Source organism: Bubalus kerabau, chromosome X (genome assembly GCF_029407905.1).
Source record: "Bubalus kerabau isolate K-KA32 ecotype Philippines breed swamp buffalo chromosome X, PCC_UOA_SB_1v2, whole genome shotgun sequence".
Taxonomy (NCBI): domain Eukaryota; kingdom Metazoa; phylum Chordata; class Mammalia; order Artiodactyla; family Bovidae; genus Bubalus; species Bubalus kerabau.
The window spans coordinates 17,387,252-17,414,063 of record NC_073647.1 but is presented as its reverse complement, the minus strand read 5'-3'; the positions used below and the strand labels follow the sequence as shown (position 1 = coordinate 17,414,063).

Sequence of the window (26,812 nt, the reverse complement as noted above, 5' to 3'; positions counted from 1 at the left end):
GCTTTGCGCTGAGTTACTTAGTTTATCACTCTATACAGTGAATGCTGCTCCATACTGCTGAACTATACGGGTTGTCTGTGTTCATGGGGCCACACTGAGGCCCCTGGGGCTACATTTTTGACATACAGATGACTGGCTGACTGCTTGCTTCCTTGTAGAGCTGAGCTTCTGTCCTCAGTCTTTTGAACTTGAGCTCTCTTCTTCTCAGTTGTCAGTGTATTGCAATTCTCTATACTATGCAGAGATGTATAGTATACACTACACTTTTTGTTGGTCACGGCTGCTGTAGTCTTTTTCCCTTGACTGCAGGTCCCATCGCAGCTGTTTGTGTGCTTTGCTTATCCCTTCCCTCTTATATATATATATATAGTCTCTTTCTTTCTCTCTCTCTCTTTTTTTTGCTTCTTCTTTATTCTGTCAATTCTTTCAGTCTTTGCATTTTATGTGAAGATGGTCTCTCCTTCCATACCCTGGCAGGCAGTAAAAGCACTCTTTTCTTTTTGCACGCTGAACTGATCAGAGCATTGGATGCAATCTTCAGGTGCATTGCCACTTCTATACCCTGGTCTATATTGCCAGGTGAATATGGACTCTTTCCGTACTACCAAACTTTGTTTCTGGGCTTGAGATTTTATTGTATAATGTTGGTGTTGGGGATAATGATATTATTACCATGTATTAATGATATCATAGGGATTTTTTTCATTCCACAGTATGATTAAATCTAGAATATAATGTGGCATTTAGCAATGGGTTTTTAACTATAAAATACCACATGGCACATTTAAGAACAATTTTACTTTGGTAATATCATGGTAGTAGAAATGTGGAGAGGATCATGTGTCATGGTATGATAATTTACTGTTGAAATAACTCTACATATTGATACAAGTATGTATACCCTTAATTAATTTTTCTCAACAGTTTACTCATAACACATCTCTCGATCTTTAGGTCCCAAGGAATCCTGATATCCCAAATCCAGCTGTTGCTCAACGAGAGGAACAAAAAAAGATTGATGGAGCTGAACCTCTTACACCAGAAGAGACTGAAGAAAAAGAAAAACTTCTCACACAAGTAAAATATTTTAAATGATTGAAATACTTTTAGTCAACCAGTAGAAGAAAAGAAAATATAGATCACACTTATTTTTTATTGTATGGGCCTGGTACCCTGATCAGACACACCAGCAAAGCACAGGGCCATAGTGTAGACATACATTTAGATCAACAATCCCTATTTTTTAATCTCTTATATAAAACAGTTTTGGAAATACTAAAAGATACATAAATGAAAAATATGTGTCAATTACTAGAAATAAGACATACATTTTATCAATTAAAGTCACTTAACCCGCATATGAATCCTGATAGACAATAATTACTAGCATATGAATCCTGATAGACAATAATTACTAGCATATTCTTAAAATATTTATTTTATTGATTATGAGCTGTCTTCTGAAATTATACTCTACTAATCTTTTATTTATGAAATGACTTCATAATTCTCAAAATGCCTTATATCCTTTCTTGAAAAGAATTTTAATACAATGGTGAGAAATTTCTGAAACTTTTAAAGATACTCATTGTATAGTTAAAAGTTATTAAATATTTAAATAATATTTATATTTAAGTTAAGTTCAATCGCTCAGTCGTGTCTGACTCTTCACGACCCCATGAATCGCAGCACGCCAGGCCTCCCTGTCCGTCACCAACTCCCAGAGTCCACTCAGACTCACATCCATCGAGTCAGTGATGCCATCCAGCCATCTCATCCTCTGTCGTCCCCTTCTCCTCCTGCCCCCAATCCCTCCCAGCATCAGGGTCTTTTCCAATGAGTCAACTCTTTGCATGAGGTGGCCAAAGTACTGGAGTTTCAGCTTTAGCATCATTCCTTCCAAAGAAATCCCAGGGCTGATCTCCTTCAGAATGGACTGGTTGGATCTCCTTGCAGTCCAAGGGACTCTCAAGAGTCTTCCCCAACACCACAGTTCAAAAGCATCAATTCTTTGGTGCTCAGCTTTCTTCACAGTCCAACTCTCACATCCATACATGACCACTGGAAAAACCATAGCCTTGACTAGACGAACCTTTGTTGGCAAAGTAATGTCTCTGCTTTTGAATATGCGATCTAGGTTGGTCATAACTTTCCTTCCAAGGAGTAAGCATCTTTTAATTTCATGGCTGCAGTCACCATCTGCAGTGATTTTGGAGCCCAAAAGAATAAAGTCTGACACTATTTCCACTGTTTCCCCATCATATTAGGACTTACCATAGAATAAAATAAAATATTTAAATATTCATGTTTTATTTTCAAAATTTATTTCCTGAACACAAAAATAAACTTATGGTCTTAGAATGTTCCTTGGCTTGCAGTATATTGTAAATGTACAACATATTGTGAACATAGTCTCAACTGATAAATTGCTTTTGTTTGTAATTAGAAACAAAATCAATTTTTTGTCCCTTTTAGTACTTGAAGTCATCTTTAGTCATTTTTCTCTACTGCCCTAAATAATTAATCTTTCAAAAAATCACAGGAATACAAAGGAACAAAATGTAGTGGAAAACTTTATCAACTAGAGGTTAAGGATAGAGTTTTGCTCTGTTGAGGGTATCACATTTATGTGGGTTGGGGCATGAGGAATGGAAGACAGAAATTTAGTCTTGTGACTTTAGAGACATGCTAATAAATACCAAAGAGACTGAAAACACTGATTGGTCAAACTGTTCTCTTTTAGGAAAGAAATTGAGTGGGCCCAATAACACCGTTTATAGAAATCCTATTTATGAATATAATTTTGAACAGAAATTATTTATTCATAGTAGTTTGGAATGATGTAAGAGTTATAAAAATTTTTCTTCAGTCTTTTTTTCTTTGTGTATTTTTTTGATTTAAAGCATCCACAATTTTTTTCTTATTTTACATAAGAACATGTCTGTGAAAAAAATGAAGTACTGGAATATCCAGGACTTCAGCATTTATATTAGCATTTTTATTTTATGCATTTGTATTTTAATGTAGTAGGCATCTATAAAATATGGAGTTAAAAACTATATAATATCTTGAAACTATAAATCAGTTTTTAGTACTTAGAGGGAAATATATTCTCTTTATGATAGAAGAGCAGTTATTTTTGCAATAACACTAACTCAACTTTTGATTCCAACATAAAAAAACCTGGGATTTTATAAGAAGAAAAATTTTAAGTCTTTTGAACTGTTTTTAATGTATTGTTGTACAGAACTAAATAGAACAATATTTGGATTTGTTAATTTAACCTCTATTGATGATGCTTGCTTTTTTGTTCACAGGGATTCACAAACTGGACTAAGCGAGATTTCAATCAGTTCATTAAAGCTAATGAGAAATATGGAAGAGATGACATTGATAATATAGCTCGAGAGGTGGAGGGCAAATCCCCTGAAGAGGTCATGGAATATTCAGGTTTGTATATATAACTTCAAAAATGGTGTTTTACTTGTAACCTTATGCATTTCTTTGTGTCAGTTTAATTATACCTTTGTTCAGAGACCTTTAGACTTTTATGAATACACTGTAGGTGAAAGTATAAAATACAATTGCATTTCTATGAAAAGATGTTAAGACTTACAAAAACAAATTGCTGTTGTCCCTGCTAGTTAGCTAATAGAGCGAAGTATAGCACTGATAAAACAAGGGTAGCTAGTGGATGATCATCTTCTGGGCAAGTCAAGTCTAAGACTTCAGTTTCAATGGATGGAATTAGTGTTTTTCTAGGTTGTCCTTGAAGTAGAGAATTCCTATCAGGTTCTTTTAGATCCTCAGACACTCTCAGGGTTTCCGTTTGCTCCAGGGAGGTTATATGAATTCCATTAACTCCAGGCAAGCTGGAGTAGATCTGAAAAGACTGCTTGAATAAATCTGTTGACAGGTCCTAGAGTCAACTCCCTCTCTTACTCAGCTGTGTCTTTGGTCTTGACCAGAACTAAATTATGTGCCAAAGCATATGGAATAAATACTGATTTCCATGTCACGGTGCAGCCAACCTCAGGCTTCTGAAAATAAATCTTATTAAAATAGACAAGTATGTGTAGTAAGTTTTCTTTATGTAGAACATAGGAAGTTTCTAAAGTCCAAATAGGTTGCGCTTTCAAATTTAGCCACTTCACTTTCACTTTTCACTTTCATGCATTGGAGAAGGAAATGGCAACCCACTCCAGTGTTCTTGCCTGGAGAATCCCAGGGACGGAGGAGCCTGGTGGGCTGCCGTCTATGGGGTCACAGAGAGTCAGACACGACTGAAGTGACTTAGCAGCAGCAGCAGCAGCAGCAGCAGCAGCAGCTGTATAGAACCTAGAACATTTCTCCCCATAGAAATGTTACAAAGTAGGTTTAGGTTTCCGTGCTAGCCCCTCAAAGCCTACTTAGCCTAACAAGTGAAATTCTATATTTTTGCTGTGAAAAAGAGTAAGGAGGAAACATTGAAATACTAATAAATATGCCAAAGATTAATACAGACTAGGAACAACTTTTAATTTATTTTTAGTGCTAGTGCTTGAATAAGTCTATGTTTAATTAGGGAGCAGATACTTTATTTTTCTTTTGGAAATGTGAAAGAGCCTTCTGGTGATTGCCAGGGACTTTAGAGATGGATTATATTGAGTTGTTATTGTATAACATCAAGTCTATGAATGTTCTTTACTTTGATACCAGCATAATATTACTACTGCTGTTACCATTTGCCGCATAAGTTTAGGACATTTGGAGACTTAGAAAGGGGTAAAATAGAGGAGAGAGTTAAATTTTAGCAGCAAGAGTTGAATGAAAATAGTGTAAAAAGATGTGTGCTGAGAAATTTTCTGAAGTCGAATTTTCTTCAAAAGACAAGAAGGGGAATAAGCATCAATGTGTATGAAGTTGCAAGAAAAAAAAAGTTGATTAAAGAAGATATTATGTCAGATACTCCTTCAAATTGACACCAGGCCAGGTAGAATGACTAACTCAGGACAGCTTAACTGGGGCTGTGCTAGAAGATATAATGTTCAAATAAAAGCATAGCTTAAATCAGTATCTGTAGTATCTTTTGAAATTGTAGTCATCTGAGATGGATAATTAAAAACTTCATAATAGGTACTTCCCTGGTGGTCCAGTGGCTAGGACTCCACCCTCCCAGTGCAGGGGGCCTGGGTTCAATCCCTGGTCAGGGAACTGGATCCCACATGCTGTAACTAAGATAGAATATCCCACTTACCGCAATTAAGACCTGCTGCTGCTGCTGCTAACTCGCTTCAGTTGTGTCCGACTCTGTGCGACCCCATAGACGGCAGCCCACCAGGCTTCCCCGTCCCTGGGATTCTCCAGGCAAGAACACAGGAGTGGGTTGCCATTTCCTTCTCCAATGCATGAAAGTGAAAAGTCAAAGTGAATTCACTCAGTCATGTCCGACTCTAGCGACTCCATGGACTGCAGCCTACCAGGCTCCTCTGTCCATGGGATTTTCTAGGCAAAAGTACTGGAGTGGGGTGCCATTGCCTTCTCCGAACTAAGACCTAGTGCAGCCAAATAAATAAAAATAAATAAATAAAATAGAAAAAAAGCTTCATAATATTTCATGAAAGGAAAATTGCTAATCTAAAATCTTCTTGTTGAGGTCTTACTTTTAAATGAAAAGAGGTATTTAATACCCCTCATTTATTACACCTTAAGAGTATTTAATAATTGAACATATATATATATGTGCATGTGAAAGTGAAGTCGCTCAGTTGGGTCCAACTCTTTGCAACCCCATATACTGTAGCCTATCAGGTTCCTCCATCCATGGGATTTTCCAGGCAAGAGTACTGGAGTGGGCTACCATTTCCTTCTCCAGGGGATCTTACCAGCCCAGGGTTCAAACCTGGGTCTCCTGCATTGCACACAGACACTTTACTGTCTGAGCCACCAGGGAAGCCCTGTATATATGCATATATATGTATATATATATATGTCTATATATACTGATGAATCTGAATCTTAAGTATAAACAGTATAAGTTCACTGCATCCTTTCCTGCTAATTCTTCATTCTATAGTTCCTTGGATTCATTTATGTAAGATGACAGAATTGTGAAATAATAACTCTTGTTTTTTTCAGCTGTATTTTGGGAGCGTTGCAATGAATTACAGGACATTGAGAAAATTATGGCTCAAATTGAACGTGGAGAAGCAAGAATTCAACGAAGGATCAGTATCAAGAAAGCCCTGGATGCTAAAGTACTATATTTCCTAATTGTCAAATTACCAATAGATTGTTTCAATTGATGATTAAATGGTGATTAGCTTTGACTTATTACTACTGCATATTTAGTTAAAAGCACTATTTTGTTTAAATCTATAGATTGCAAGATACAAGGCTCCATTTCATCAGTTACGTATTCAGTATGGAACTAGCAAAGGAAAGAACTATACTGAGGAAGAAGATAGATTCCTGATATGTATGTTACACAAAATGGGCTTTGATAGAGAAAACGTGTATGAAGAATTGAGACAGTGTGTTCGGAATGCTCCTCAGTTTAGATTTGACTGGTTTATCAAGTCTAGAACCGCCATGGTATGTATTCCTTTCTTGCTTATTTCCTCCTACTTTTTATTTTGAAAAATTTCAAACATCACATATCCTTCACTTAGCTTCTGTACCACATTGGCTTTCTCCTCTTAACTAGTATATGCATATGTGTATATATATGTATGTGTGTGTGTGTATATATACTTACATATATAGAATCTATCTATACATACAGAATCTATATATTATACTCAGAAATTCAGAAACACAGCTATATTCAGAAATCTAGATCTGTATTTTCTATTAATATACAGATCTATGTTTCTAAACCATTTGAAAGTAGGTCACAGACATCATGTGTTCACCTCTAAATACTTCAGCATTTATCATCTAAAAATAAGTGTTTATCACTTAAATAAAAATATTTTCCTCCATGAGCACAATACCATCATCCTACCTGAAAATATTAACATTGATTCAGTAGTATCATCTCGTATACAGTTCATGTACAAAATTTTCCACTTGTCCCCAAAGCGTCTCTCATAGCTGTTCTTTTTTTAAATTTAATTTTATTTTATTTTTAAACTTTACATAATTGTATTAGTTTTGCCAAATATCAAAATGAATCCGCCACAGGTATACATGTGTTCCCCATCCTGAACCCTCCTCCTTCCTCCCTCCCCATTCCATCCCTTTGGGTCGTCCCAGTGCACCAGCCCCAAGCATCCAGTATCGTGCATCGAACCTGGACTGGCAACTCGTTTCATACATGATATTTTACATGTTTCAATGCCATTCTCCCAAATCTTCCCACCCTCTCCCTCTCCCACAGAGTCCATAAGACTGTTCTATACATCAGTGTCTCTTTTGCTGTCTCGTACACAGGGTTATTGTTACCATCTTTCTAAATTCCATATATATGCGTTAGTATACTGTATTGGTGTTTTTCTTTCTGGCTTATTTCACTCTGTATAATAGGCTCCAGTTTCATCCACCTCATTAGAACTGATTCAAATGTATTCTTTTTAATGGCTGAGTAATACTCCATTGTGTATATGTACCACAGCTTTCTTATCCATTCATCTGCTGATGGACATCTAGGTTGCTTCCATGTCCTGGCTATTATAAACAGTGCTGCGATGAACATTGGGGTACACGTGTCTCTTTCCCTTCTGGTTTCCTCAGTGTGTATGCCCAGCAGTGGGATTGCTGGATCATAAGGCAGTTCTCTTTCCAGTTTTTTAAGGAATCTCCACACTGTTCTCCATAGTGGCTGTACTAGTTTCCATTCCCACCAACATAGCTGTTCTTTTAAATTGATGAGCCAGTCACAGTTCACATACTGCATTTGGTTGAGTCTCTTTAGTCTCTTCAATCTACAACTTTTGTTTTTCACGACAGTGACTTTTGTAAGGTACCCAGGCTCATTTTGTAGAATGCCCAGCATGTATCTCATTGTTTGCTCACTGTTAGATTTAAGTTAAGCATTTTTGGCAACCGCCCGCCTGTGATGTGTGCTGCATCACATCAGGAGGCTCATTATGTCAGGTTGTCACACTCTTGGTGATGGTGACTTTGATTACAGGGTTAATATGGTGACCATCAGAGCTCTCCACTTTAAAGGTAGTTTCCCCTTTGTAATGAGGCAGGTGATATTTGAGACTGTGTGAATAACTTAATTTATTTTTAATGAGAAGGAATTGTTGCCTGAGTTTTTGTAAGAATATCATGAGACCGAATAATTAAGAAGAGATTTTATTTTAGCTTGATGTAATTTCTTGTTACTTTCTGACATGAATTGTGTTCCTGTTAAATCCTAATGCCGCTTAGTAGTGTTCTTGCTGGTATGGAAATAAATGCTGGTATGGAAAGAGTCGTGTTCGACTCTTTGTGACCCGACCACATGGACTATACAGTCCATGGAATTCTCCAGGCCAGAAGCCTATCCCTTCTCCAGCAGATCTTCCTGACCCAGGAATCGAACTGGGGTCTCCTGCATTGCCGGTGGATTTTTTACCAACTGAGCTATCAGGGAAGCCAGAAATAAATGCAACATGTTTTTAATGTTGGCACGTCAGTCTTGTTAATTGAATCTATTTTGTCTTAATTAACTCATATAGCCTAAAAGAGTTGGACACGACTGAGCGACTGAACAACAACAACAAAACATTAAAAGTAGCCAGAACCAACAATCCAAACCATGGACATTTTTCTTTAGTTTCTATTATAAATGTTTTCTTGGCCAAAAGTTCATAGAGATGTGAAGCTATGCTTGATATTTTGTCTGACCCATTTTATATTCTCAGTTCAAATTGAATAAAAAGAAAAGAAAAGTATGACTTGCTGTATTGAAGGTGCTAATTTTGGTGGATGCTTTATAAATCAGATATTTTGTGTTAAAACTTAACACAAATTTAGAGTGTTCCTGGATTGTTATTAGACTGTGTCTATCAAGTTTATGGAATACCTAATACTGAGAGAGGTAGCAAATATTTTGGATCAAGCTTGGATCAAGCCAGAATACAAAAGGAACTAGAGAAATTGTAATGATGAATCGATTGAATCTCCCTTGCTACATGTCAGTAATAGGGATGAATGTAAAGTGCTGTACTTGTATAAAGGAACAGGAAGAGGTATAAATGTTAGTAATACACAGTAGAAAGAACTGAGGAAAGAATAAAAAAGATGAGGATTAATCTGTAGCATGAAGGACTGATGTTGGAGGGAAGAGTTGTTTGACAGGTTCTTTGGATCATTGAAATAGACTATTGAAGAACAGTGTAGAATAGCTTTTCTATTAGCTTTGAAAATTAGATTCTATTTTGAAGACTTTGGCCGTGAGCTTGTTGGCCTTTTTTTTTTTTTTTTTTTCAGAGTGGCATATTGGATTTTATTTTTTTTTTTTTAATTTTATTTTATTTTTAAACTTTACAAAATTGTATTAGTTTTGCCAAATATCAAAATGAATCCACGCTTGATGCATCTATGACCATGTTTAGCAGAGAACTCCTTTCAAAAGCCAGGCATTTAAAATTTTTAGCCATTTGTCGTTTTATGCATATAGTTATCTAATTTACAGCAGCATTAACAGCTTGTAAAAGATGAATACCCACCTGCATTTGTTAGTGAATCATGTTTTAAATCATACATGCCCTTTTATGTGATGGAACATTTGCAGAGTTTTGTATATTATTTCAGTGATATTTTACTACTTTTTAAAGGTTGAGTTTAATGCTGTTTTCGGTTTCTGGAAACATTAAGCTAAAGCAGTAGGGTGAAACAGATTCAGAAGTGCAGGGGAAATCTTACATTATTTGTAATATGAACATGACTGTAGAACTATGTAGCCTTATTTCATTTTCTAGGGAAAAAACCAAGTGTATTGTTAACGACCACTAGATGTCTCTGAACTCCCTTGTAAAGAATCTTTTCCTCCATCTTTCTACAAAACATTTATGTCTTTCTTTACCAAGAGGTTTAAATCTTTAATGTATGTTTTTCAAAGAGTAGATATTAACTACATACGTGACTGAAAAATGAAACTTTTGTCTTAAAAACGAAGACAATTCTGTCCTTAATTATGTTCTGGAAGGTGGAATTTATGATTTCTAAAGAATCTTTAAAAACATATAGTAGCTTATTTCATAGTAAATATTTTAATCCAGAGTTTTTGTTACGTTTTCCACTATATCATTTCCTTCCTAGTTAATGGGTAATTTTTATGTTTCTGGATTTAGACTATTTAGACCATCTTTTTAGAATATTTCATGATAATATAAATCATTAGGGAATTAAAAAATGGATTATTGTTATTTCTAGATGATCTCTTTTCCCTTCATTTTAAACAATTGGTCTTGTATAGTGGATCATTCACAATCTAGGAAGTGAAACTTCCCCCTTGAAGGAGGCAGTTGTGATTTCCAAAATTAAAATAATTTGCTTCATTAAAAAACCCCAAAATACAGAGGATATAAGTTGATTCATTATGTGAGTGTGTCACTGTGTTCAAATTAACATTTTATTAATGATTAAACCTTAAACTTAGCTTACTAAAGAAGCTGTCTTTAAAAACAGTCTTGCTTAAAGATGACTTTCCCAGAGACACCAATAAATAGTGTGAAATACTTAGAAAAAAATAGAAACTTTGGTAGTTATATTTTATTCAGAGATCTCAAACTACTGAATTCATGGCTTCTGACTTAACTAACAGTCTTAAAATGCTTAAAGGCATGAACCTTCACTTCTGAATATGCCACATTTTGAAAGCCTTCAGCTAAAGGTTGAAAATTTCTTTGAGGCTCTTTTCCATTTAAAAATGCTGGCTATACAAAAGAGAAAATGAGTTTTAGTTCCATTTCTCTGTGCTAAAAAGATTGTGATTTCTTTCTCTGAGAAATTGTGTGGTCTTTAAGTAAGTAATCAGTCTCTATTGAACTACATAAACAAGTAGGAAGGATATGATCAATTTAGATTTTTAAGCTCAGAGCATATGAATTGCCCTACCATTTTCCTTCTAAGAAAAAAATGTATTATAGTGAGGTCTTAGTCTTAGGACATTTAAAACTATCAGAATTAAAAGTATCTTTGCTGGATGACTATAAGAAGAAAAGATAATACTTTGTATAGTACCTTTTATATTATAAGGTTGCCAATCCCTTTATCAACAGTAGCTCATTAATTCCTTTTACTGAATGAATTTCAGGGCACTATCTTCATTCATTTAGTGACAGACTGATATGACTGGGATATTTGAGAAGAATCTGAGAAGTCTAAAAGATCTAGCACATTAGTCAGTTTACTGGAAAGGACATATTGAAAGTATCCAGAGTTTAATCAGTAAGTCCTTGCTCCTTCTTAAGTTCTTTGAAATACTCAAAGGATAAAAAGCAGAATTTGGCTCTCTGAAATAAAGAACATTTCTTGATATAGCGACTATACTTCCTTGGCAAGGTTTCTCTGACTCTTCATTTTAGCCAAAAAATATTCTTAATTTTTAGACTCTAGGGAGTTTTTTCTTTCCTCTCTTAGACTCTCAAGAAGCTCTGTGTGCATATCCTGTGGCCATGGACCTTAGAGTTGAATGAAAGTATTAATAATTCGTGATTACAATTGCCTCGCCTTTTGTGGTAGTTCAAATGAATTTTTTAGGTAGTATTTCAGAGAATTACACACTGTTGTACAATGTAATAAAAATTTCATGTTATTGCTGTTTGTTTTCAAATCACAGCTTTATTATTAATGAAAGTGTTCCTTATTTAAAATTAAGAACATGACATTCCTCATTAGAGTTGTAGGAGAAAAAAGACTTTTTAGACAATATTGCTATAGCTTTTTATGAGCTTGCTTCCCTTTTTGTAGGTTTATCTGTGATAGTAAACATTAATTAAGTTATTAGTTCAGCACAGGATATTTGATAAATTATCTGTCCAGTCAGAGAAGAATTTTCTTTATAGATAATTTAGAAAAACAGAAGTCAAGTTAAAAAATTTCCAAGCTATTCTGTAGTCACAATGACACTTTTGTTTGTTGCTTATGCAGTGTAGCCTAGGAAATTTTATAAGGAAGGCCACTCATGATTTTTCATTTTATGTACTAGTACTTAATTGTGTGATAACAGCTAATATTGGTATCTTAGAGCATTACTTTCTTAATGAAATGTGAGGATGTGAATTAGTACATTATTCAAAAAATTGGTAAAATAAGAAATTATTGATGAGTTCTTGACTATAGAATTGTTAAAATATATTTATGCTTATCAGTTCAGTTTAGTTCAGTCACTCAGTCGTGTCCGACTCTTTGCAACCCCATGAATCGCAGCAGGTGATTCATGTCCAGGCCTCCCTGTCCATCACCAGCTCCCAGAGTTCACTCAGACTCACATCCATCGAGTCGGTGATGCCATCCAGCCATCTCATCCTCTGTCGTCCCCTTCTCCTCCTGCCCCCAATCCCTCCCAGCATCAGGGTCTTTTCCAATGAGTCAACTCTTCACATGAGGTGGCCAAAGTACTGGAGTTTCAGCTTTAGCATCATTCCTTCCAAAGAACACCCAGGGCTGATCTCCTTCAGAATGGACTGGTTGGATCTCCTTGCAGTCCAAGGGACTCTCAAGAGTCTTCTCCAACACCACAGTTCAAAAGCATCAATTCTTCAGCGCTCAGCTTTCTTCACAGTCCAACTCTTTTATGCTTATAGCTCTATATTATTTCTCCATGTGCTTGAAAGACTAAAATGTCCTCTTCAGCCTTAATTTCCCAAAAGATATTATATAGAGGTGTGTACAGGAGGAGTTGTGCTTAACTTTGCCTTAAGGGTTAGGTCAGAGGAATGGCTTCACAGAAGAGGTCCATCTTGGAAATGAGCCTTGAAAGACCAGGAAGGAATTGGCCCTGGGACTATGGAAATGGCATGTGCAAAGGTAGAAACAAGCACAGCATATTCACAAACTGCAAGTAGGTTGGTGTGCTGGGGTGTGAATAGGAAAGTCCCGGAAGATGAGGAAAGAGCTGGCAGCCAAATGACCAGGGGCCCTGTTGAACTTTGATCACTATTCCATAAGAAATGGGGAGTCATTGAAAGATTTTAAGAGGGCGGTGATATGGTCAGATTCACTGTATAGAAATACTGCTCTGTGGAAATGGGCAAACGTCTACCTCAACTCCCATATAGGCTGATAATTCCCAAATTTCTATCTCTGTCTCTTCTCTATTCCTCCTCTTTTCCCCCAACCCCTGCCTTGGCTAATATATCACCATCTGCCCCAGAGTCATTTTTTATTACTGCTGTCTTAACCTTCAAGAGCAAATGGTTACATCTAAAGGTACCAGCATAACACTTCGCACAAAGTGGGCATTCAGTGAATAAATGAGCGTGGAACTTTGGTTCTTCAGTTGGCTTCTGTCTCATAGACCCTATCATTGGATCACATTTGGATAGAATGTGAAGAAATGTAGCAATGGGTTTGAATTCTTTTTTCTCTTCCTTTATTTTCGTCTCCCTTTCTCTAATGATGGACTTTAGTTGGCTATAACCCCTGAAGCTTTGGTTTGAATAGCCAGTTGTAAACATCATGTGTTTTATTAGTAACTGTAGTGTTTAAGACTGAATTGTTCTAACAATCTGAAATATGATACATGCACTAACAGGAGTTTGTTTTACATATTTATGCTTATGTGCTATCCTGGCAACCCACTTCAGTATTCTTGCCTGGGAAATCCCATGGGCAGAGGAGTCTGTCGGGCTACAGTCCATAGGGTTGCAAAGAGTCAGGCCTGACTTAGCGACTAAATAGCAGCATCAGCTATCCTGTGAGGAAGTGACATGACATTGTACAAATAACGATGTTTAAGTAGCAGCAATTAGGTAAAACTGTCATAACATTTGATACTTGCATAAGAAATACATGATATTTTTATACTATTATTATTAGAATATATAACTCCCATCTAATGGCCAGTGTGCTTGGGCCCTGAGATTCTAGCATAGAATGCCATTAGTTTTTGTTAGTATGAGAGGGGTTCCAAGGTGACAAAGAACCTGGGAAATATACCACAATATATAGTTGAAGGTGTTGATTCTGAAGGTAAAGTACAGGGAGTTTACAAAACAGCAAAGGAGAAAAAACCTCCCAGTTTTGTTTTACTAAGAACTATAGAAGAAAATTCTGACTTTATAGAACTACCTACAAATTTTGAGGCACCAATGTGGAGTGCAATTTATTTATTTTTTTTGCTCCTGCTCATTCACCTGCTTTTGACTTTGAACCAATAGCGGGTACCGACCTTCTGTCATTCAGACTTAGGCAGGCTTAGTGTCTAGGATTTTAGTACATAGGAAATGTAATGTGGAGTCTCTTTAATCTCTTTCAATAAGTCACTTCAAGTCTACTGATGCTTTCTGTGCCTTTTGAATTGATGCTTTGAAGCTGAGTATTGGGGCAAAGGATGTTTGAACTTGGTGCCTGGCATGATTGATATTCACCACACAGTACAGGGCAGCGCCACTTACTGAAAACATCCCATCATTTATTAAATAAAGGTAGAGATCCATGTCCTAGTACTCAAAAGTTGGGACTTGGGTGATTTTGCATTGAACAGAATCATAAGCCATTAAAAAGACATGGAAAACCAAGGCAGACAGTTTGCTTAAAGTCAATCTAAAGTCTAGTTTAAACCAGGGGTTGGTGAACTACAGCCCTTTACCTGTTTTTGTACAGCCTGCAAGCCAAGAATGATTTTTACATTTTCAAATGGTTGAAAGAAAATCAAAAGAAGGCTATTTTGTGACATGTGAAAATTATGCAAAGTTCAGATTTTAGTGTCTGTACAGTTTTGTTGGAACCCAGCCACACGCCTTCATGCTGCAGTGGCAAAGCTGAGTAGTTGTGACAGAGACCATGTGGTCTGCGGAGCCGACAGCATTTACTGTTTGGCTCTTCGCAAAAAAGAGGTGCTGACCCCTGATTTAAAGAATATGTAAGAAAACTGGAAGGAAAGAAATAATATAACCAAGGTAGACATAAGCATTATACAGTCCTTCAGGAAACATGTTAAATGAAGGATGGGTAAAGGGGGAGCCTATTGAGCCTAAAGGAGAGATGTTTGGCAGGTCTGGTGGTGATTGTGATGGAGGCATGAGAGCTGCCTTGGAATATTTGAAAGATTGTCGTACAGAAGAGAGAATCAGCTTGTTCAATCTGACTACAAAGGTTAGATCTAGAACCAATTGTTGGAAACGATAAGGTAGCACATTCTAGCTTTGCATAAGGGGAATATTTTAAACTTATTCAGAGGTGGGCTAGGCAATCTTGTGAGGTAACGAGTACTCCATCATTGGAAGAATTCAGACAGGCTGGACAGCTAATTAGCAAGGACAGTAGAAGAGATTCAGCATCAACTTGAGTGATTTTTAAAGGTCCTTTTCAATCTTGAGAGTCTAATTTTATAAGCTCCCCCTATTGAGACTCTGTATCAGGGGAAGATTTCTAAGTACACAATATACCTTTGATTACATGACTCCTCCTGCTTAAAAATCATCAGTGAGATCCTTTTGTCAACTGAATTAAGTAAAATTGCTTAGTTCTTTGTTTTTAGCTTCTAGGTTCTTTGTATTTTGTTTCAAACTTAGTCTTCTCCATCACTCTTACCCTGCACTGCATTTCCCAAGTTGGTTTCTACCAAGCATTGTTCCAGGATTTGCAAATGTACAATATGCAAAACAAGGTTTTGAAGCCTGCCCTTTCCCCTTGCAATCTACATTAGACTGCTAAGAGCTCTGTGAAATCCTGCCATGACAAAATTTGTTTAACCTTTTAAAAACCTAGCATTTCCTGAGCATGTGTGAACACAAAGTACTTTTTTTTTCCTTCGGCTACAGCTATTAACACTGCACAACAGTTTTCCATTTGTCATTTTCCTATGTTCTTCTGTTGTCTTTCTTGTTTTTGTGTCTCCTGTCTTCATCTTGTGTTGTGTTTTTCTCCCTTCAATTTCATTCCTAAATCCAGCATGGGGAAATTGTGAAAGAAAGAGATAATTAGACCGCAGAACTGTGGAAACAGTTCGAGACCATGTGAACTACTCCCTGTAACCCCAAGGAAAATAGGAAGATAAAAAGGTACAAGAATCTAGGGGGAACATGTATGTGAAATAAGAAATTATATAAGATAAAATTGCTTTAGACATCATAAAATTTCTCAGAATCATTTTGTTGTCATTTAGTTATTCAAAAAGTGAATCACTGTTTTATTGGTAATCTGGCCTCTTTCTTTGTAGAAATTTCTGGTGTTAGCTAGTGTTCTGTTTATGATACCATCTGCTTAGTTAGGCAGTCTTTAAGCATGTGAATAAAAGATGGGGTTGGTATCTTTAGAGGAAGTGGCATTACCTACGCTAGGAAGGTAACATCCAGACTCACTCATTCCTTGATGCCTTTCTCCAGAGAGTTAGATTATTTTTCTGTCTGTAGTTAGTGACAGGTTAAAAGGAATGAAGGTAAGAACTTACTGTAGAGTCTATTTATAATCATCTTGAGATATTCTACTTCCCTGCATATGAAACTGTCGCAAAAGTATTAGTTTTTTCCTGAACCACCCATATGAACCATGAATATGTATCTAAAGATATCTGCAGTCACAGGCAACTATTACTTATTGAAAATAATAATAGCCAGAGGGTATAGCTTAATGATCCAAGAATCAGCTTCACATAAAGACTCTAGTCTCCCTAGAAACCAACAATCAAATCTCATCAGGGTCAACTTAGCCCTTTCTATAATAGATAAATTGAATAACATGCTGTTTAATTTGTATGTGTGGTATTGAATGAAGCTATGAAGAGTGTTTGGTCTGCATATTAAAGATACTGCTATTGTTTTGGTAAGTAAGGAAAATTCCAATGTTATTTTTCCTAAATTATTTAACCTTGAGTAATTGAAGATGGTTATTTTTAATAGTTAAACAATAATTTGTTAATGAAGAATTTTTTTCTGGCTAGACTGTCTTTGGTTTTCTGCCTTCTTTTGGGCTTGAATTTTACAGAGTAGAAAATGCTTGGATAATTGATAATATTTCTGTGTGCCATTTTTCTAGCTTTTATTTGGAAAGATAAAACTGTATTTAAAAAATTTGCCACTTCTTAAAAATGTTACAGATTGCAATATTCATTACAAAAAATTTAGAAAATACATGGTAGTATAAAGAAGAAAATAAAAGTTCCCATTGGTTCTATATTCAGAAATAGCTGCTGTTAACTACCAGTAACTCTGCACATAGTTCTCTCTCAGCTATTTCTATTGTGTATGTGTATATATAGAAAGATGTATTTATATGTATATCATAATTTCCAAATTAGCAAAAATTTAGTTCCCAGTATTTCTCTGCTAAAAAGCTGCTGCTGCTGGTAAGTCGCTTCAGTCATGTCCAACTCTGTGTGACCCCATAGACGGCAGCCCACCAGGCTCCCCCGTCCCTGGGATTCTCCAGGCAAGAACACTGGAGTGGGTTGTCATTTCCTTCTCCAATGCATGAAAGTGAAAAGTGAAAGTGAAGTTGCTCAGTCGTGTCCAACCCTTAGCATGGACTGCAGCCTACCAGGCTCCTCCTTCCATGGGATTTTCCAGGCAAGAGTACTGGAGTGGGGTGCCATTGCCTTCTCCACTGCTAAAAAGCACACTGCTCTAAATATTGTTTTGTAAATCTTTGTGTATATCTATTTCCTTACATTAAGCATCTAGAAGTGGAATTGTTCATTCAAAGAATATGAAATTTTTAGGATACATCATTGATATTCCCAATTTTCTTTCTAGAAAGATAGTATTTTAGTCTGCTTGGGCTGCCATAACACAGTACCCACATGAGGTGACAATTTCTCATGGGTTTGGCTCCAGGCGGGTTGGTTTCTGGTGAGGCCTTTCTCCCTGGCTTGTAGATGGTGTCTTCTTCCTTTGGTTAACCTTAATTACCTCCTTTTAAAGGCCCTCTCTCCAAACGCAATCACGTTGTGAGGGTGTTAAGGCTTCAACTTACAGATTTGGGGAGGACACAGTTTTTTCACAGTGGCATCCCATCATCAGTGAATGAGAACTTCTATTTCAGTATCTTATTGCCAACACTGGATGCACGTATCACACGCACATGAACATGTCTTTGCTAATTTGGTAAATATATATCATTGTTTTACTTTGCATGTCTTTGAGTGAGTGAAAAAAAGTTTTTAATATTTGGACACTTAAAATTATTTTGTTTTCTATTCTTGTACTTTGACCACTTTTTGGTTGGAGTTCTCAATTGTTAGGAGAAAGCAATGGCACCCCACTCCAGTACTCTTGCCTGGAAAATCCCATGGATGGAGGAGCCTGGTGGGCTGCAGTCCATGGGGTCGCGACTGAGCGACTTCCCTTTCACTTTTCACTTTCACGCATTGGAGAAGGAAATGGCAACCCACTTCAGTGTTCTTGCCTGGAGAATCCCAGGGACAGGGGAGCCTGGTGGGCTGCAGTCTATGGGGTCACACAGAATCGGACATGACTGAAGTGACTTAGCAGCTCAATTGTTAATAAATCCACATTTTTATTTGAGCATTTAGCTATTTTATATCTTATCAGATATTTTTGCTTATGCAAAAAGAAACCATTTTAAATGTTATTTATCCTTTGATATTAGGCCATTATTTACCTTTAAAATACAGCAAAATATACAAGGTTAATGTATATGAGTGTCCATATTAATGAATCATATATTTAATGCCCACCATACGTTCATAAAAGCTGTTGATAGTTTGGATGCATTGATTTGCTGGCAGTGAAATATAGGTAGTGGCAAGATTAATGTGGAGTCTTTCCAGCTATTGTTTGCTTTGAATTAACAACTGCAGTAGTGTTTCCTCAGAACTCTAATCCCACGAGGTATCCTTTGAGAAGAGACTTCTGCTGGTTGAATGGCTTTGGGAATTGCTTGCTTTCTCCATCTCCTACCCTAGTGGTTGACAGTGCTTATTAGAACTTTAAAGGCTCTGAGCATCCCTGTAGAAAAGAAATCTGACTTTTGTAAGCTGAGTACTTCCAAATCGTACTTTGACAAGAGGACATCCCCTTATTTTTTTAATGTGATTTTTGTTAACTTTTTGTTTTGAAATATTTATAGATTCACAGGAAGCTGTGAAGAAATGTCCAGGGAGGGCCCATGCACCCTTCACCAAGTTTTCCCAGATGGCAACATCTTCCATAAACACAGGACAGTGTCACCATCAGAAAATGGACATTAGTACAATCCAGAGAGCGTATTCAGATTTCATTGGTTATAGATGAACTCATGTTTGTGTGTGGGTGTGTGTGTGCATGGGTGTGTGCGTGCATGAGTGTGTATGTGTGTGCTAAGTTGCTTCAGTCATGTCTGACTCTTTGTGACCCCATGGACTGTAGCCTGCCAGGCTCCTCTGTTCATGGGATTCTCCAGGCAAGAATACTGAAGTGGGTTGCCGTGCCCTTCTCACGAGTGTGTAGTTCAATACAATTTGATCACACATAGGTACATGTAACTAGCACCACCAGAAGACTTACTCATGCTGGCTCTTTAAAGTCACACCCCCTCACCCCCTTTTTCTAGTCCCTGGCAACCGTTGACATGTTCTCCATTTCTAAACTTCTGTCATTTAATAATGTTATATAAATGGAACACTGTGCTATGTAACCTTTTGAGATTGGCTTTTTTTCACTCAGATAGGGTTCATTTAGGTTTCTGCATATACCCATAGTTCTTTCCTTTTTACTGCTGAGCAGTATTTCATGATATGGATGTACCACAGTTTACTCATTCTCCCACTGAATGATATTTATCCACTTATCATATATTTAGTGGAATATAGCCTGTATGAATATTGTTCTGAAGAATACCAACTTAGAAAATTCTCTATCACAGAAGTGATAGAATCGAAGAATTACCACTTTTTGAAGGTTGTACCTGGGTTGCAGAAATTAAAAGTCTTCTTTATTTGGTTCAGGAATTCCAGAGACGCTGTAATACTCTGATTTCATTGATTGAGAAAGAAAATATGGAAATTGAGGAAAGAGAGAGAGCAGAAAAGAAGAAACGGGCAACTAAAACTCCAATGGTAAAATTTTCAGCATTTTCCTAACTTTTAGGTAGATCCCATTTTTTTTACATAATTAAAATGCCTATATTATGTTTAATGCTATAGTGATACCTATTATAAAGACTGGTTTTTATGAAATGCTGATTTGTTTTTGACAGAAAAAGAATTACACTACAACCACGTGTTTCCTATTTGTTTGTAGCGTATATGGTTAGGAACTCCCTAGTAACAGGGCTCAGTATTTTTAAAAATTTCTCATGACTTTTAAGCAGAAGTATAATGCAAGTAAAACCCTCTGAACTGAGGCTGGAGTTGTCATGTGGAGTAGAAGAGGGGTGGGGGGGTGGGGCTGAGGTTGAAACTGAGAGTTCTGATTTGATCAAAGAAGTTTTCTGATCTTTGTGGAACTATGAATACAAATAAGAACTTTGCGGAGACAGCAAAGCTTTACTTGATTTACTTGGTAATAAGTTAACTGTTCATAGTAAGATGATTTTAACTCAGTCAGGTTGCCTTGTACAGTTACAATTTCAAGTACTCTTTAACATATTATTTGAGTGTGGTTAAGTAAACTACCATATTTCATCAAGTCTAAGATGCCTTCTATTGTAAGACAAAGCATTATTTTATGTGCTACTAAGAAAAACTGCTGCCAAGTAACTCTGATTTGTCATCAATTCTAGGATGCATCCTGATTTCAGAGATGCTAAAGTGGGAAACAAGTGTGCATCATAGAATATATGAAATATGGTATTTTAGCATCTATCATAACATTTCAAAAGTAATACACTCATAAATAACATTTTTCCCAGAAAATTTTAAGTATTAAGTAGTTCTTTAAGCATACATTTTTGGTACCATGTGTAAGTAGAAACTTGATGACTATTTTTGATGGGTATTTTATGTCTTTTCTTAACAAGAAAACATGTTTGGAGGTTATTTTACATTGGGTTATATAGTTTGTTGGGCTATATAGAACATTAACTGTGAGTATAACATTTAAGTGAATATTCATGTTAAAATTTTTTTTTGATGCATTTACATCCTAGATTTAACATTGTTGGGCCATTTAAAAATGTGCATATTGGAGCAGAACATTAAATCTGTTTCCATTTTAGTCACAGAAAAGAAAAGCAGAGTCAGCTACTGAGAGCTCTGGAAAGAAGGATGTCAAGAAGGTGAAATCCTAAAGCCTAGAAATAAAGTTTTAAATGGGAAACTGCTATTTTCTTGTTCCCATCTTCAAATGCTAATTGCCAGTTCCAGTGTATTCATGGTACTCTAAGAAAAATCAATTTGGTTTTGATTTCTTGCATATTTTATATATTTTACAATGCTTTCTACCTGAAATGTGTAGCTTTATATTTTATGCATTCTAGTATTTTTGTGTACTGTATTTTGTGTATTTCATGTCTTCATCTAAATCCTCTCAGTCCTTGTTCTTTTGAAGCTTGTGCTGAGGTTTTAGCTTTTCTATGTTTTATATGCCGCTGCTTTGAAAGAGAACCTAGATTCTATAGCTGTATTATTGTTGTTTCATACTTTAAATTTATATGGCTGTGGAAAAATGAATTAAAATGATTTGAGGAGAAAGACTTTTTCACTTCTTTGTTGCTTTCTTTTCTATTGATTATGGGCTTGTACGTGTTACTGCATACTGTGATTAGCATAATAATTGTTTCTTTGAGGTCATCTAAATATTTTTTTCCTAAAGGAATAAAGGGTGAGAACAGAAAATTATTAAAAAACTAATATTTGATACTGTGCTTGCTGTCAGTATGCATTACATTTAAATTATTCTCTAAATATTCAAGTGGGAAAGTATAATAAAGAAATGTCTATAAGAAATTTAATTATTTCCTGTGTTTTGTGCAGTAGAAAATAGTTGTGTTTACTGAATTGTATTGTTCACAACTATGTATTTGGTTGAAAGTTAAAGCTTTGCTTGCTGACTTGTGCCTGATCTTTTATCACATAGAGCCAGTTCAGGGGAGTCTGGGTATAACACATAGATTTATTAACAACTCAGTTGCGAGTATGAAATAAGCAGCATGCATGCAAAAGAAAGGGGGAGGTCTTCCATAGGAATGCAAGTATACTCAGTTCACAAGACAGAGTATCCGAGTTTTTATATACCAAGAGCTTCTATCTTTCCCACACCACAGATCCCACACAGGCCAGTGAGATGTGAGATGGAGGAGATCGGCTCCACACAGTCACTCCAGGCTCCAGTCTGACTGAGGCTCCCTTGTTTCGTATCTGCACCATCTAGGACGTGTGGGTTATTCAGCTGCCACCGTAGGAGAACAGGAGTCTGGAGAATCACATATAGGCTCTTTATTGCCTGAGTCCAGAAGTGACAGACGTCACACCCATTTATATTTCATTGTCCAAAACTAGTCACATGGTCTTGTGTATGTGCCAGAGGACTGGCAAATGTAGGAGAACAAATGGAACGCCTTACATTACTGCCTCCGCCACAGGGGCTGTCACACGAAACTGTTAGTGTGTGATTAATCAGAGTCAAGGTCAGGTTATGAGGGAACAGGGAAAATGGATCAGAACCTAGTGTGAAACGCATAGCAGTTAAGTAAAGCTGGGCATGTGGGATGGTGGTGTTTGTTATTAAAATTTGGACGACGAAAGAGTTGCTCTCTCCCTGACCCAAGATCTTTTTGCATTTCCTCTCCGACTCTGTTTAGTGTACCACTGGCAAAGCTTGGTACAAGTCAGCATCTTTCACATCCTCATTGTCATTGGGGTTCTGCAACATAGGAATAGATCTTCTAGAATGACAACCCATCGTCTGCTGGACTCTTCCAAGTCTTTGTTCATTGTCCAGATTTCATATTTCTTACTGCCGTGCTCCTGATTGGACTCTTTTTACTGTTTCCACTATTAGGAGACTTGTACTCTGTTGGAGGTTTGGATGAAACTGGGTTGCTATTAAGAGATGAGTTTACAATGGTGTTAGGTCAAGGGACCCAGAGATATCCAAATCTATCCTTGGCTTAACCACCCTTACTGTAAGGTTCACAAAAGAGGCAAAGGTAAGCAAAGTCATACTTCACTAGCTGGTGCTTTGCTCCAAACTTCAATCCAGAGCTCTTAGATCCAAAATAAAATCTCAGAATTTTCCACTCCAATGAAATTAAAAGTTCCAGTCATCTGAGATGGAGAAAATTATACATTAGAGGGTCTTATTAATACCCACAAGTTCTGTGCACTGAAAAATATCCCAATTAGGGTCTTGGACTCTGATCGATCAGTTCAGCATTTCTTGCAGAGAAATGAAGGTGGAGGGTGGGAGCAGGTACAATTAGGATCTTTGAACTTCTTTCATGGACATGTAACAATCTCTACTTCTTGTTCTTTTTCTGTTAACCCAAAGGGGTTAATGACTAAGCTGTATGTGGTATCTACTTTAGGAGAGAAAATCTGCAGGTAAGTTCTTCCACGCTTTTTCATGGGACCATTTTCCTGGCCATATGGCTCTTTCTTGGACCCAAGAGATGGGAAATTCAGCTCTCCTAGATTATGTGCAGCATCACTGATGAATGTAGCCTACCAAGGAGGTCCACACAGTGAACAAGCAGATGATAGCATGGTCCAAACCATATGATGTTGGGAATGCAGAATGCCCCAAGTCTCCATAGGAAACCCCTCTGATTGTCAATTTCCCACAGAGAAATTAAACTGTCATAGAAAAGTTAAAAGTCCCAACAAATAAATCCTGTTTCATACCAGAGGCCTGGGCTGATGGGGTAGTAACCCTGGACCTGACTGCCATGTTGGATTGGAAGAACAGGATAGTTAGTTACTGTGTCAGCTGCTCAGAGACCAGAAGCAGTGGAAGAGTGCTGTATCCATGAATGCAATTTGACAGATGCATAGTGCTCCAGCCCACCAGTAAAAGTGGTCTAATAGATTGGAATCTGACCTAACCTGATTGCTTGTTTAGAGAATGTGCAAGGAGGGAACCAGGGACTCTGGTTTCCCAGTAACCCCCAGGCTTCTGCAGAGGCCTTTGTAAAGCATCTATCTTGATCTATTGGATACTCTAAAATCACAAAAAGATAGAAAGCTCAGCAGTCTCTCATTTGCATCATAGTCGCTTGTCTCTCAGTCTTTATCACACAATTCCTTCTGGCTCCCCAGCCTACAAGTGCTTATGCTGTCTGGAAAACCCGGGTTCTTGTCAGATTACACATTCTCCCATGAAGTATGCCCCCAAATTAGGTCCATTATGTGAGACCTAGTTAAGAGAAGTTACTGCACTAGAATCTTTGCAGCTTAGTCGCTGGGTGTTTGGCTTGAAAACCTAACTGGTGAAACTGTAATTTCTACTGTCACCCAAATAAAGTGCTATTATTTCCCAGTTATTGGCAAAGCTCTCCACTGTGGTCCATTATGGTGCCGTGCACCTTGTTCAGATTACTGGGCCGGTGTCAGTGATGAGACTAGGGTCTGCATGCTTTTTCTCCAGGTGTGTTTTAGAAATCCTCCAGTTGCCAAATCTCAAACAAAGTTGTTCCCCAGAGTTTACCCATGGCATGAAGCTCCAGTTGGCCACAGTTGTGGCTGTGTTGATAAGAAACTCCATACTGACTGCTTTCATTTCCCTCTCTCACTTCCTTGCTCCTCTCTGTTTCCTGGGGCCAACTCATAAAGAAACTGCTTGTGTTAGAATCTTTGTCTCAGGGTCTGCTTCCGAGGAAACCCAAATTAAAACCCCTTGTATGTGTAGCTCTTCTTCAGTTCAGTCACTCAGTTGTGTCTGACTCTTTGTGACCCCATGGACTTCAGCACGCCAGGCTTCCGTGTCCATCACCAACTCCCAAAGCCTACTCAAACTCATGTCCATCAAGTCGGTGATGCCATCCAACCATCTCATCTTCTGTTGTCCCCTTCTCCTCCCGCCTTTGATCTTCCCCAGCATCAGGATCTTTTCAAATGAGTCAGTTCTTCACATCAGGTGGCCAAAGTATTGGAGTTTCAGCTTCAGCATCAGTCCTTCCAATGAATATTCAAGACTGATTTCCTTTAGGATGGACAGGTTTGATCTCCTTGCAGTCCAAGGGACTCTCAAGAGTCTTCTCCAACACCACAGTTCAAAAGCATCAATTCTTCATTGCTCATATTTCTTTATGGTTCAAATCTCACATCCATACATGACTACTGGAAAAATCATAGCTTTGACTAGATGGACCTTTGTTGGTAAAGTAATGTTTCTGCTTTTTAATATGCTGTCTAAGTTGGTCATAGCTTTTCTTCCCAGGAGCAAGCATCTTTTAATTTCATGGCTGCAGTCACCATCTGCAGTGATTTTGGAGCCCCCCCAAAATAAAGTTTCCATTGTTTCCCCATCTATTTGCCATGAAGTGATGGGACCAGATGCCATGATCTTAGTTTTCTGAATGTTGAGGTTTAAGCCAACTTTTTCACTCTCCTCTTTCACTTTCATCAAGAGGCTCTTTAGTTCTTCACTTTCTGCCGTAAGAGGGGCGTCATCTGTGTATCTGAGGTTATTGATATTTCTCCCTGTTCTTAGCCCTTAGTTATTTCACAAGAAGGTGTTGGGTGTTGAAGAAGAGTAATGATCGATATTATATCATTGATTCCTAGATCTAACCCTTTGTGGACAGTTAGTGTGTGACTTGACTGGCCCAGGATATTTTGCATTGGTACAAAGTATTGGATTCTCATTTCTCTCCATTAATGAATGAGACTTTTTTATCTCACCAGTAGCTATGGTCCTGGGAGATACCAGGAAGAGGTTAAAAGCTTCCCAAATTTTTGTTACAGCCAGAGCGGGTATCCAGGCTGTTGTCTCTCTCAAGCTTTCTCCATGCTGGTTGGTGCCCCTTCCCTGTGGTTTATTGAGGTAACTGGACTAAGTGTTGGCCTTTCTCACTGTGCTGTTCCATATAGCCGTTACAGAAACTTGGTCATAACAGGCTTTTTTTCCCATCTGTTGGTCTGTCCAGTGACCTGATTATTTTGTTCTTCCCCAATACATTGCTTTCCCACTGGGAGAACTTTCCTTTAGGCCACTCTAAGTCAGGCTCAAGCTATATCTTTCTGTTGACTTTCAACCTTGCCTTCCATATTGACCCCAAGATATGCTTAGTTAATTTCTGATCTTTCTGTGATCTGATACTAGATTTGTCCATGTGTCGGAGTATCGAATTGTGTGGCCTATTTTTTAGGGTCTCCATATACCTATGGGAGGGTGATGGTGAGTACTGTTCCTGTCAACTGGCTACCTTCCATCATTAATACAGTTTTGAACTAACATATCTCTTTCAGTGGTAGACACGAAAGCCTATTTGCTATATCAGAGACAGAAAATATCTTTGAATAAGGTGTCATCTTGGCTAAAGTATTTGGTGTGTGACAGTCATCATCAGTTAGGATTGATACCTTATTTGTCTCTGTTGTAGAATCAACTGAAAGTCTTGAAACACCATCTAGTTTTTGTACTGGCCATATAAGAGCATTACCAAAATATAATTTACCCATTTTCTATTAATATTGGCATGGTATTCCATCTACTGTTTCCCAGTATATACTGGATAGGCGGCTTTTGACATTCATGATAGCTGATTACAATTAAGTCTGGTTGTATCCTTGTAGGTGTGTCCTTTTTCCCTTTCATATATATCCATCCTGGTTTCTGAGATCTCAATGTTTCTT

General features: G+C 37.3%; 1 protein-coding gene across 7 annotated transcripts in view; it reads left to right on the top strand.

Annotated features, from left to right (window-relative positions):
• SMARCA1 (SWI/SNF related, matrix associated, actin dependent regulator of chromatin, subfamily a, member 1) overlaps nucleotides 1–26,812 on the top strand; it is a 155,537-nt gene that overhangs the window by 51,556 nt on the left and 77,169 nt on the right. For 2 of the 7 annotated variants that reach the window (XM_055564584.1, XM_055564583.1), the window contains 6 exons: nucleotides 955–1,077; nucleotides 3,318–3,450; nucleotides 6,118–6,236; nucleotides 6,361–6,573; nucleotides 20,024–20,134; nucleotides 21,235–21,954. In XM_055564584.1, coding sequence (XP_055420559.1) covers nucleotides 955–1,077; nucleotides 3,318–3,450; nucleotides 6,118–6,236; nucleotides 6,361–6,573; nucleotides 20,024–20,134; nucleotides 21,235–21,306 — 771 coding nt within the window. In that variant the 3' untranslated portion in view covers nucleotides 21,307–21,954. Of the gene's footprint in view, nucleotides 1–954; nucleotides 1,078–3,317; nucleotides 3,451–6,117; nucleotides 6,237–6,360; nucleotides 6,574–20,023; nucleotides 20,166–21,165; nucleotides 21,955–26,812 lie in introns of those variants that run through there. The other 5 variants (XM_055564587.1, XM_055564585.1, XM_055564582.1 and 2 more) reach the window with 3 other exon arrangements.